The 13,449-nt window shown below is 43.6% G+C and overlaps 1 protein-coding gene across 5 annotated transcripts in view; it reads left to right on the top strand.

The window, feature by feature from the left end:
• Window positions 1–12,949, top strand: part of LOC112573868 — a 75,766-nt gene extending 62,817 nt beyond the window's left edge. For 4 of the 5 annotated variants that reach the window (XM_025254523.1, XM_025254521.1, XM_025254520.1 and 1 more), the window contains exons 2-3: window positions 2,921–3,732; window positions 8,163–12,949. In XM_025254523.1, the coding sequence (XP_025110308.1) occupies window positions 3,505–3,732; window positions 8,163–9,197 (1,263 nt within the window). In that variant the 5' untranslated portion in view covers window positions 2,921–3,504 and the 3' untranslated portion in view covers window positions 9,198–12,949. The remainder of the gene's footprint in view (window positions 1–2,920; window positions 3,733–8,162) is intronic. The other variant, XM_025254524.1, reaches the window with a different exon arrangement.
• The last annotated feature ends 500 nt before the right edge of the window (window positions 12,950–13,449 follow it).

The following is a 13,449-nucleotide window of genomic DNA, read 5'->3' as shown; positions in this document are numbered from 1 at the left end:
CTTTATATGTAAACCTCGAGAGAAATTCCTGTTTTCAAGTTTTTAGCTCCTGAAGATCAATTTTCATTTTGCTCCAAATGTTCTCTTAGTTCTCTCTTATTTTCATGTTTCGCAAATGCATTTTTATGCAACACAACTTTTCATACTTTTGTGGATGTTCCAAGAAGTTTTCAGAACGTTAATCTTTCTTCAAAGATTCCATTATTCCCTTCCTCACCTCTCTCTCTCGTATACACATCGGCGGTCGCACCAACAGACACAATAACATTCGTGCCTATTGTTGCACGCCTGCCAGTTTTGTTTCATTCTTCATTACATTTCGCGGAAGTAGGCACAGCACCAAATACTTAACAGCTGTGCTTGGTATGTAGAAAGCTGCTGTCTGCGCATGCGTTGTTGTGTGCTATGTGCAAGTATGTAACCTGTATATTGTAAGTGGCTGCGTATGTCTTTACTTTTTTCTTATGTCCAAAAACGGGTTGAGGAGAGTAAAACACCTTGATCGTTTTGAGTATATTTAATCTCCTGACAATAGTATTTTTTTAGTTGTCAGAAAACTGCCTTTTCAGTGTTTATTGTATGATATCGTGTGACATCGATTTAATTAGTTTAATTAATTAGTTTACTAATTAGAAAATGTGTTCATGCGCACGTACATCTAGAAGCAACATTTATCGACATTTTCACCACAAAGGAACCATTGAAATATTGTTTTCCAGGGAATACTTGCATGAAGATTGTTAACATGTGAGATTTTAATAACTAATCCTTATTCCTTGTTTGTTTGTCGACAAGCCGATCTTTAAGAAGCAGCACCATTCGAACTTCAAAGCAACCCGCATTTGTTGGGGAAAAAAACCCACAAGAAACGAGCAGAGAAAATGGAGCTGAACATTGCGTTCCTGTACCCGTGTTTGGCTCGGGTACTTGTGGGCGGGAGAAATGGCGCCATTGGTATCGTCTACCAGTTTAAAAATTGTGACTCGAGCCTTTATGTTTCTCTTAGAGAGGATCTTGAGCCGTACGCTGTTACTGTCACGTGGACATCACAATAGCAGTAACAGTGGCCTGGTCGTTGGAAGACAAGAAGTTTATGTTATTAAAACAAGCAAAAACCGAGGGGGAAATCAGTAACGTTGTAGTAAGATAGTGTCTACATTATTCTCAGTAGCAATTAACATGTTTTATGAATGTATAAACAGTCATCCCCTCTTAGATGTCTAAGCATTGCTTAAGGGAAGATTTTCCTAATTTCATGACCTTTACCCTATTTGCAAAGCATCGTCGCAGAACTGATGTGTGCGGTGCGAAAACGTTATCGATGACCTCGGTTATTGATCACTTGTTGACTCTTTGTGACCATCCAGTCCGAAATTAGCCAGGGGGCAGGGCATAACTATCGTATTTGAATTATTTCCAATCCGCAACCGTTGACCCTCATCTTCCATCCGAAGTCCTCCATATCCTTTGACCTACTCTTCGATGGCTGGTTAACCTGTCACCCATGAGATCTGTTTATCGACTGAGATGAGTCATCCACAACCGGCCGACTGTCTGGTCGGGACCTGGACTGCAGTGTATGCTTAGTCAGAATTCCAGCATCACATCTTTCTGCAGTCCGCCTGCCTTCCACTTGTTGCCATACACACATCCCTCTATTTACAACCGCCTTGCTGCTGCCGAGGGGAGAGGGAGGGCGGGTGCGGACGAAGTACAACTGTGTACTGGCCGGTCCTAGTCGGGACCTGTCAGAGGATGCGTCTGATGGAGGAGAAAACGCAGAGAAAGTTTCCCGCCCTTTGCTCACATATAGAAGATAAATATTGAGAAGTGATAAGCATGAGCTGTTTGTAACAAATACCTTACGTGATTACATGCATTCTCACTTTTGGCACAGATATACATGGCTGTGTGTGTGCCGTTAAACATATTTGGACATATCGACTCAATCTGTTTGTAGATTTTTTTTTATATAAAGTCATACATATATTCATAGATACATACAAACACATACATTAACAAATGCATGAAATATTTACATCACATACATCTGATTGTCCTTCCAGTCTGTGATGTGAAGCTCTCTGTTCTGAACCTTCTCCTACATGGCCATAGTAGAATCTCCTGACAATCTATGTGTATGAGTGTACGATAGATTGTATGATGTGAACAGGTTCTGAATGGTGGTCGTCAATACCTTTTGACTGGTGTAAGTAAACCAGTGTCAGCCTCTCGTGTTGTGAATAAGTTTTGACAAGGCGGATGTGTACGGACTCTGACGAAGCTGGGAGCAGGCGGCTCGGTCATGGTTCAGCGATACTGGGGATCATGGATCCCTGTGAGGCTTTTGTATGTAGCATAGGAATTTGCGATTGTTTTCATGTCATGGTCGTTGTTCATTCTGATTAGTCATTTTATTTAAATATGATCCCTAGTGCACATTCACATCACTGCTATAACTTCCTGTTCCTGCAATTATTGCCATGAAGCGCTTTATATTGGTGATATATGTTCTTTTCTGTAACTGTGGTCATCTTATTATGTTTTCATTAGCATTTGAAGGCTCCATAGATTTGTGGTTAGTAGGCTCGACTGAAGAGCACTCTGCTGCTTCAAGACATAGTTGTGTTTCGCTTTCAACACCAAGTTCCGTAGAAACACTGAACCACTTACACCTGACTGACCTTATAAAACTGAAGATGATTTGTGCTTCAACGAGGACAGGAAACTATGAAAGCGAGAAATATCAAAATTTCCGAAGAATGAGATAAATATATCGTTGAAAATGTATTTGGTATATTGTAGCTCAGTTTGGAAGTTGAAAATACTATGTTAAACAGTGTAACAGATTCTGCTCAAGACCATGCTTAATATCACATGACATGTGGGTCGATGACGTCACTGTGGTGTATTGTTTCAGGTTTCGACGCAAAAGACAGCTGCTCCCGGCGCCCAAAAGATTTTACAGGTTTGAGAGAAGGTCGCAAGTACCGCCTTGCCTCAGCTGATTGCGCACTCTCCGACATGCAGCAGAAAGAAACCAGTCCGTCAGAACTTCTCGTGAGAGGAGTGCTGTGAGAGAAAGGATCATTACTGCTGTCAGAGGTCTCATTAGTGGAGGGGGGTGGCTCTGCTTCTTGACATTGTCAGCCACATGGTGAATGTTTCTGCGCGTGAACGGCGGGCACTTGTCGAACGGGATCCAGAAGGCGACAGGCACATCGAGGACCAGAGTACCTTGCCAGTTTCCTCGACCATCTAGCCAGTGCGTGGCGTCGCTGATGGCCGGCCCATGCTAGGATGCCAGGTCAGCCCGCCCTTAGTCGGCCCGGCGTGTGAGGGGATGGCTGGCGAGCGCCTACACTGTGGTCAGCCAGCTGCACATCCCTGGAGCCACCTTTCCTGTCCTCCTCGCCCCTCGTCCTGTGGTCTTTGTCGCCGCCGCCGTCGTCGTCACATTGCTGTTGGCGTCGTCGCCGCCGGTCCCCCGGGAGGAGCTCGGACATGACCCACGCCCCGGCCCGCCATCCTTCCTCCCACTTCCGGCTGTCTCAGTGCCCCCGACACCCTCTCGCCAGCTCTGGTCACATCGCTTACTCCCGCCACCACCCTCCCCACCATCACCACACATTCCCTTCTGTAGCGACTAGGACTGCGACCACTTGTCTTGTGACTACCACCTGCGCTGCCACTTCCCCCCTTCTTCCGTTGCGGAACCGCTGCATCTATCAGGTATATAGACCCCCATACCTGTGACTACATGTTTGTATGGACTGTCATATTGCCCGAGGCCATGACATATAGTATATATTGTTACCAATGTGTCATGCTCTTTGTTTCAGCATTGTTCTATGGTTTGCTCTTCGCTGCTTTACTTTCGTTTTCCAGTATATCTGAAACTACTGTCATGCTTCTCGCCCAGTATAATTTCGCGTGGAGGTCCATCTTCTTTCGATATTTCGTTCTCGGAATTTTAGACTGAAGCTACAATAAGAAAAACAAAGATAATCCTTAAGAGCAACCGATTCAAAAAAAAAAAAGTTAATCGCTTATGACAAACCGCGAAGTGGAAATTGGTTCTATGTAGCAGGTGAATGAGAAATGGGGTCCGCGTAGCTTTCTCAACGGGAGGACTGACTGAAGCCTAGGTGCACAACACGTGTTCGTGCTCCTATTAATCAAGCGGTGGATAGAAGAAATGCCACACTTTGCTAGAGCCAGGTATTCAATTCTACGTAGACAACACCTTAGCGAAACTCAATAGGCCTGTGCATGGCAACACTACACCAGCCGCTAGTCGCACGGGCCGCGAGCCAAGCTTGGCGACTGGAAGGTCGGGCCGCATCGCACACCGGGCTCCGACTGCCAAACCCCATCAACACGTAAATACCTGTCTTGGTCTTTGATGCGGAACGGGGGCTGGCTGTTTGTGTGTGTGTGTGTGTGTGAGAGAGTGTGCGTGCGTGCGTGTGCGTGTGGCAAGAAAGACTTGGTCACATCTGCCTGTGCATGAGCATTACCGCCCCTTCGCGACCGCAGGAATGTAAAGCTACATACCTTCGGTGGACCGGGAGGTGACGAAGGGTAGGTGGGGAAGGGGTGGAGACAGCATACCGCACCCGAGGGTCAAGCGCACTACGACGTCGCGTATCGTTTCGCGAGAATAACGTGAGATATGGTTTTGCTTTTGTTGCTTCTCGAACTGTCGCTCGCTACCCACCTTGCCTCCCCCTCCCTCTTCTTCCTCCGGCTTTTGTGCACACTTGGCGTTTTGCTTTACCTCCAATCCCAGCTTAGAAAGCCATCAGTCGTAACTTTAATGCGCCACATCGGCTGAAACGCGAGAAAGGACAAGCCGTTCGGGCAGGTTCGGTTGTTTTCCCCTTGCCCTAAATTGCCTGTCGTGAGAGCTGTTCAGAGCATTTTGCACGCATTGTTATTTATATATACTGTGTGTGAGGCTTGCGCAACTGAGCATGCGCCTTAGCTGTCGGAAGTACAATTCGCCTTGTCGTAAATAGGTATGGAACTGCTCTTGTTTGCCAGTAGATAACCCAGTTGTTAGAGCATGAAACTCTTACATAATACTGGCCGCGAGAAAAGTCAGCTATCACCTCACTTCCCAACGACCTACAAAAGTTAGGGGTCGACATTTACCCTTATCTTATTAAGTTTGAAATATTTTTGTCCGTAACCATGACCTTTTTAGTTACACTCTTAAGGCCCGCCCTTGGAGTATGTTGTACATAGAACTGGGTCTATTATATTAGCATGACAGTGCTTGCTTGAACTACATAAACAAGTTATTGGAGGAGAAAATGTGCAGCACAAGAATGTCCAAGGGAGAACAGTGCCCCATACCCTGTGATTAAAGATGTTTTAAATCATTAACAAGAAACCTCACTAGCAGATGGGACACTGGAATGCAAGCTTTTAAGATTAGTTCAGCATTAGAAAGTTATGAGACAAAAGTATTTTCTCCACAGCTTATCATTGCAGAGTAGTTGTAAATACTAAACATTATAGGACAGTTATACGATAACTTGAATGATGAAACGTGATACTATAGTCAGCGTTACTCGACACTGTAGGTGAGTTACAGAGCTGTAAGGAGTTGTGAGATACCCAAACCCCACACAAAAAAAAAAAAAAAAAAACAGAACAATAACGCGAGAGTTAAAAATGTGCGAACAATACAACACATAACTGCGCCTTTATTGTCATTTCGTGTTGCTTAAAATGTAAACTGTGTGGTTTCAAAACACTATATCTATACAGAAATCTTGCGCTTAGTGCCCTTATTTTTTGGAACGTATACCATAGCATGCATGACCCCACATGTCAAAGGCCTGACCCCTACGCACGCGTGTTTAGGGTCATTTGCTACAGAAACCTTTGCCTGGTACCTCTGATATCTGTGAATACCAAGGGTTATCCGAAACCGACTTAATCCAGAGTTGTTGGCTCTGGCTAACGCTGCGTCGCTGTTTATCTTCTTCAACCGTTGGGGGAATACTAAATTAACTACTAGCACACCTCTCCATCGGTAGCCGAGTTAGCTATTGAGAGAATGTTTATTACTTTCCTCACTTGTGTTGTATGACCTATACCAAGAAAAGACAATTAACAGCTTTAATCCGACACTGTTCCGGAAAGGACTCAAAGGACGCTCGGATCAGAATGAAGAGACTTCAACCGCTTCGTTAAAAATATGGTGTAGTATTTATCATCCACTTTACTGCGCACAGAGGAAGCTTGTGGCCGACCCTGAAGGGAGCGAGCGAGGTGATGGGCACCGCCCTCACTAAAGGTCTGCCTTCAAGTTAAGGGAGGGCTCTCATACCTGACTGCCTATTGTGCCCTCATGGTTCTGCTTGTTTTGAGGAAGCGCACATCTATCGTGCGTTCATGGCACACACCTCCTACTGATTCTTGTGTGGCTGAGAGTATTTTCAGCTGAAGAAAACTATTGACCTGAGTTAAAGAGTGGCCTTTGTAGGGTGCCCCTAGTTCTTTCCTCTTATTTATCTTCACGTGCGTGTCATTCTCTCACTCACTTTTTTGGTTTAATTATACCTGTAACTTGAGATAAAGTATCTGTAATCACACGACATTGTGAAGAACAAATTGGCGACATCCTTAGGAACAAACTATTTAGTTCCTCCCCAATCTGATATGCGAAGACTTGCGATTCAGAAGAGCGAAATAATACATTTCATAAAATGCCAGCGACTTTTAGTTCTTTTATGAACTTTTTCCTGCTCCACGGAGTACTGTTCGGGGGGAATTATTATTGTCTCGAAAGTCAGGTTCGCTATGTCCGTTCAGCCTGGGTATAACTTACCTGTTCTGTTCTCCAGAAAGGTGGAAGAAAGTTAATACAACAGTGCTAATCGGCAAAAAATGTGCAGGGAGTTTGTGGATAAGAAGCAGCATATAGCTCCCATTCACCTGCTCGTAAACGATGTAACATGACCCTGGTATAGGTGGGCGTAGGGACGGGTGGCCAGGGATGGATGATGCAGACGCTTCAGAGAGAATAATACAGCAAAAGCTGCAAAAATAAAAGTTGAGTTGCTGCAAGCCCTAGGCACCTCAGAGGGAATTAACTTTACACTGTCAATAAAATGCCGCCGTTTGCTGTTCCGTGGATGCACGTCGTTGTCCCAAGACGAGAGAAGGAGAGAGCATGAATACAAACAAGAGGTTTCGTGCTGTGTCCGAAAAAAGGGTTGCTTACAAATCCGTGAGCGATTAAATGGCGTTAAACTGGCCAGTATGTTTGCGCTGTGGCTCGCGAAATATTCATGAATCATTGTTTATGGCTTTATTTCAGGTCCGTCATGTCTTGATGGGGCATTTGCAAAAGCTTATCTACCTGCAGGTGTTACGGACAACTATTAAATGTAGTCAGCAATTAATCCCCATGCCCATTTTCCACCCACCTCCGTTCCTTTCCCCTCTTCGTTTTTGGTTTCATCGAATACCTTCCCTTGTTCAGAAACCGTCTTTATGGGTCAGGTCTTCATTTGAAACCCTAGAACCTGCAGGAGTCTGATCGGTGTTTCCCTAGTCCTCATGGCTGTAGCTCCAAAGATAACTAAGCAGCAGATGGAAAAATGTTTCAATTTTTTAAAGAGATCTTTTAATCACGTCTGGGTTAAGCTGTCGCATCACACAGTATCGGATTTTTTTCCTTCGTATAACTTTTTTGAAAGGTTTCCCGATGGACTATCCTTCTCATCAGCAGAAAGAACACAAGAAAACAAACTGTTCCCATAGATGGGCCTGGATGCGCGTAAGAGGATGAAGAAGAAGAAAAGAAACAAAATTTGTCTTGATTTTGGAATTTTTTTCTAGGTTTTGCTTTCATTCCTGCTTTCAAAATTGTTAGACTCTTCCTTTTTACTCTGTACATTGCATGTCTAATTCACGTTTCTCTTGAAATTAATGCTACCATATTGTGTGAATACCTGGAAAACAATGTTTCCAGAAAAATAGTTTATATTTTTGTATTAAGAAAAGAAGGAATCAGATCGTCCACTATAAAGAAAACAGTATTTTTGTAACTTCCAGAAAGTGTGCGAATGTGTCTGAAATGATTAATTTTCGATTAAGATGTCATTGAATAGGTTTTGATAACCCATTTGCTATGTGTGCAGCTGACCCGTTTATTGTGCATCCTGTTGCTGCTGACCATGGTGGGAGGCCGGTGCCTGGCTTCGTCGTGGATTGAGGAGAATGGCGATTCAGTGAACCTGCGCGCGCAGTTCTGCAAACCCGTTTCCGAGGACCATCTTCGGAGCATGCTCGGAGAGGCCTTCGATCCCAGCAGAATGCTCACTGAAGACATGGCCGCCGCCAAACGCACCGACCCCTCCAGGTTGGGTCACCTGACTGATGACGTGGAGGACAGGTCAGCAGTAGAGCCCTATTACCAAGAGGACGATCCCAACTCCGAGCGCGATCTTGACGAAATCGTCGACATTGACGCTGGTTGGCAGGAAGACATCAAAGATGAAGTGGTAGACATTGAAGAGGATGAAGAGAAAGATTTAAGAAGTGAGGCCAGTTTATTTAAAAAAGAACATGAAATTGAATCTGCCTTGGCAGACTCCACGGACGTCGACCGCTTGAAACTCAACAAACAAGCAGAAGCTACTGCGGGGCAGTTGTCCTCCTTGCTGAGCTACATGAAGCGCCGACGTCGGGCTTCCAGCGGCGACGAGCAAGTTCCGCCTGAAGCAACAGACGATATCCTGGGAAAGGTGAACAAGAAAAATGACTCCTTACTACCGCTAAGGCTGTTCCTTAGCGGCAAAAATAAAAAACTTAGACGAAAGCTGAAGAAAGTTTACAGAAAAAAGGCTAAGAAGCTAGCTGGTAAACCTCTTCCTTGGCAGTGCACACTTGAAGAGAAGTGGCTGCGGCTAAAGGAGGGCTACTTCCCGACTCTTCTTCAGGAGGGCAAATGCACGACAGACAAATGTTTCTACAGACTGTATGATTGTAATCCTCAGCTGTATCCTGTCAAAATCCTCAAACGGGATCCAGACTACTGCAACCCGCTGCCGTCGATCAGCCTCAACACAACATACGAACAAAAGTGGAATATTGTGCGCTACTTCGTCACCGTGGGCTGCACGTGTGGTATCAAAGATCAGAAGACTGGGCAGCCTCGACGGAGGAAGACGTAGTGATCAGACGCGAGAGACCCAGGTGTGTTGTTTTGAAACAGATTGCGGTGCAGTCACGTGTAAAGAAGGAGAGACTTCGAAATACGTTTCTTTGGCATTTACAGACTGGTTATTGGACAGAACCGTTTGTGGGCTTTTCCCTTCCTTAAGGGGAAGTAACCTCAAGTCTGTTCGTATTGACTATCTTTATATTTTATGATTGTTGTAATGTTATTACAGTTGTCATCTTTGGCTTCTCCATATTAATCCCTCCTCCCCACTGCTGAATTGTGTAACTGTCTTTCTCTCGCAAAATGTTCACGTTGTTCGAGTATTAGTAAATGTGTCTCTTTTCTTTTTTATCCAAAACAGATGGAAAAGAAGGAAAGAGAAAAAACTGAATAGGGAGAGAAAGAAACAAAGGGAGAAATGGCATAGAGACATAATCTTGAAAGACTGTGATGACGAGGACAGGTTCTTTTAAAGATATCATTTTTTTCCAAATCTTTTTCCTTCATAATTGTTTGGGACATTTCTGGTTCCGTTTTGTAATCCTAAGGCAGTGAATAGCTAAGAACTCGCGCTCATTGTCGTTAGTAGTAGACGTCGTTGTAGAGGTGTATTGCTGTAGCTGTCCAAAAAACAAAAATCAAGGCTACTCTCAGGATATAAGTAGCTATGACTAATACCATAGATGAACATGGTAAAAAAGCCGATCTCTTTGTTCTCCTTGGTGTCATTTCTCTGATCACGATCAACTGCCGGCTGAAACGCGAGAAGGGAGAGAATTATCATCTCATTATAACCACCGATTCACCAACCCTCCGCCTTTCACACCTTATTAGTCATCAGACAACAGCGGGATCATGCAGAGTAGCTCTATCAGGAACCTGTTTACTGCATCACGTGCAGATACAACACTACAACAGTCACACCACTACAACCGCCGACGTTCGATCCCTGTACTTAGAGACTGACAAAAACACCGGACATGCTTCATACAAGATTTTATTACTTTTCTGGCTGCAGTCGAGCAAAAATCCCTCTTCGATTACAGAAGTGATCTGTCTCTTTCTGCGGTACTTCTTCCGAAGATACAACGGTTCTGTACATTGTCTATTATTCATTACTTGTCAGAGTCCATCGGAAAACAAAAGCTTTCCTCTGTGTGTGTGGACTGAATGCAATTATATAGGTGTCTGTTAATTCTGCAAGTGCCGTCCCGTCAAAATAAAATAATGTTTGATATTAAAATGTACGACGAAACACGTAATTGTAGGCTAACTTGGGCTTTTCAAAAGGCGATAGAAAACAGTATTGAAGAGAACATGAGGAATGTTAAAATAAGTTTTGTCAGCCGAGATGCAGTAGTTCCGGATGCCATCGTGCTCTTTGACCTCACAATCCTGTGAAGGTGGCTACACCAGTCTGCCGAGCTCAATGTGTGAACGATGTAGCCTTTTCCACTACAGCTACAAGGCAAACGTTAGCAGAGACAACACTCAAGACCTGAGAAAGAGACCAGAATTTCTAGGCCCCACAACCATTAGCAGATATTTCAGATTATCGGCCAAGAACGCTTTAGTCTGAAATACAATAACTGATATTCCGCTTTCCATTTATGTGTTAAATAAGGAAACGCTTTGTTTGCATGGAGGTCTAACAGATGCTTACGAGTAAATATGCTTAGCTAAGCCCTAAAGCAGACAAACCAACGCAAAAGCAATGGTGTGGAGGACTGGGCACACCTTGGTACCGACTTATGGGTGGCCGGATGAAAGCCCTCGATAGGTGACATCCAACACTCGTCAGCGCTCGGCGGGCTTAATGGCATGCCTCGGCGCCGACGCACAAATGTTACTGATAACGGAGTCAAAACTTGAAGAAATCCTGTTTTCAAGCAGAATGGTGTATGTGTGTGTGAGATCATTGTGTATACAACGTTAGCCTGTAGTTCTGTACACAACGTGAAGGATTGGAGTGTGTTCGAATGAAACATGTCAGAATTTCTGACATGACCACACAAACTGGCGTCAAACTCGTGTCCGTACCTTTCTGTCCCTTTATTAAACTTTTTCAAGGTCGGATCTGTTGCGGCTACGACCATCTTGACTGCGATGATGCCGTGCAGTCCGGGTACAGGCTGTCAAATCCAGCTTAACTACTTCAGATTGCATCTAAAAGGCTTGCAAACTGTCCATGAGCCGTGCGAGTATCTCTACAGAAATCGGTTCCCTTTTGGCTCAGTTCCACGCTAGAACCGATCGCTGCTTGTTTGCTTCGCCTGTTTGAACATAGAGAGTACATAAAGAAAGTATAGAAGCAGCCGACGTAAAACAGAGAAGCATTAGGAGCACAAGTGGCTGAAGGTTTGGTCTTTGTGTGAACCTTTTCTCCGCAATCTTATTTGCGAAGCTGACAGCAGACTCTTGACGGCTATCTATTTGTCGACCAACCCAAGGCACTTGGTATTTCAGCTGTGTGTCTCTAAGTACATGCCCCTCGCTTAGTTGTTGTCGTGTTCCCACAAGGCTTGACGGCCGTGATTGATGTCTTGATTTTGAGAAATAGACGTCTGGTTGTTGGGTTGTTTTCTTTTCTTTTTTTTTGGCTGAGACGATTTTCAATGAGATCTACAGCAGTGAAATGATATTATAAAATGCGTAAGGTTGACTCATTTGCAAAGTGTACCTGCTGGTATCGTGTGCAAAAGCACTGAGAACGAACAGAACTGCTAGTCGCCTCCAGCGAGGACTTCGTAGTAGACTTGAAATGGTTGGACCAATGAAACATTGTCAGTACACGCAAACGGTGCCAGTATGATGCTATTTATTTTGATGATAGAAATTTGTCGAGGGGCAATTTGAGAAAAGGAATATGTTGTGTTTCTTGCTGAATTATTTAAAATGTTTCTTTCCAATGCAGAACGACTTCTTCTCTCTTAAAAAAAAAAAAAAAAGGACGCTGGCAATATGTGAGGGCGTAATGCGTGGATGGTTGTGCGCATGCGTGTGAGTTATACCTGTTGCATCAGCTAAGCGAAAAAGCACAACTGTGTGAGGTGTTACTCTTTTCATTTTGCATTTAAAAGTTGGTTATCGCATGTTGCTGAAGCTGATTGACAATCTTTTCAATATAAGTTTCAGTAACTATTCGTAATGAAATCTCAGTTATGAAGATTTTTTTCTTTCGACAAACTGGAAGGTAACTTTATTCTTTTTAGTCTATTGGCACTGAAAAGCTTATTATTAATATTTTTAGAGAACCGTAGCACAATGCTAAAAATGTTTCTGAAGAAATGAGCTCGAAAAATTAATTGCATGGAGGTTTGGCCTCGGGTCTGAGGTCTTAAGCACTGGGTCCATAACGTGCAATTATTTTCATTTTCTTAAGTTTGGTCACATTTGTTGACAAAATAACGGAAGGACTCTTGAAATACCAGACCACCTTGTTTTCACGTAGACAATTTGACGTACCTCAGGGGAAAAGACGTAGCTATGGACAAAGATGGCGTTCTGCACCGTACTCAAGCTGTAGTATTGTTTTGTTTTACTCGTGTACTGTGGAATGCGAACAGACTTTACAAAAACCAAAACATTCCTTGTCATAGACGGTTCTTTGCATTGTGCAGCCGCTGTGTTGTGGGGATCAGAAGTGCCATTGTCTGAGCCCCTCGTATTGGCGACATGGGATGAAACGCTGTATGAAAAACTGTGCTATTTATGGTAGATGCGTTTGTATTTATGAAAATTAAAACATAACAACAACATAAACAGTGATTTTTCTTTGAAGAACATGATGTGTACGAATGTTAGGTATATGACTCACGCATGTGACTTTAATTAGAGCGATATCGATTTTGTTTCTTGAAGCTGCAACATTCAAACATGCATCCACCAGTTAATAGAAACATAAATATATGACATCAATCGTTTTTGCTCTTAATATGAGTTATGTGTTTGGAAAAGCAAGTTTAGAGTTCTCGATTTGGGGACAAGAAGATTGAAAGATGTCACCATATACTGCAACAGTGGGTAAGAATAAGTAACACCGGAAATATTTCTGAAGTAAAAAAAAAAAATGGCCAACGACTTTATTGGTAGTAATTTAGGGAGCTGAAAGTTATTTGACAGAAATAAGAAGTTTAACAAGAGGATAAATGAGGATACCATGCAGTAACTTAGTATACCGAAGAACACAAACGAAAAAGTTGAGATGGCAGAACCATAAGAGACAAACCTTTACCACAGCCACTCAGACAGTTGGCACTGTA

The sequence above is a fragment of the Pomacea canaliculata genome, linkage group LG10, assembly GCF_003073045.1.
Source record: "Pomacea canaliculata isolate SZHN2017 linkage group LG10, ASM307304v1, whole genome shotgun sequence".
NCBI lineage: Eukaryota > Metazoa > Mollusca > Gastropoda > Architaenioglossa > Ampullariidae > Pomacea > Pomacea canaliculata.
The sequence above is the reverse complement of the archived record's forward strand: the minus strand, read 5'-3'. Positions and strand labels throughout refer to the sequence as shown.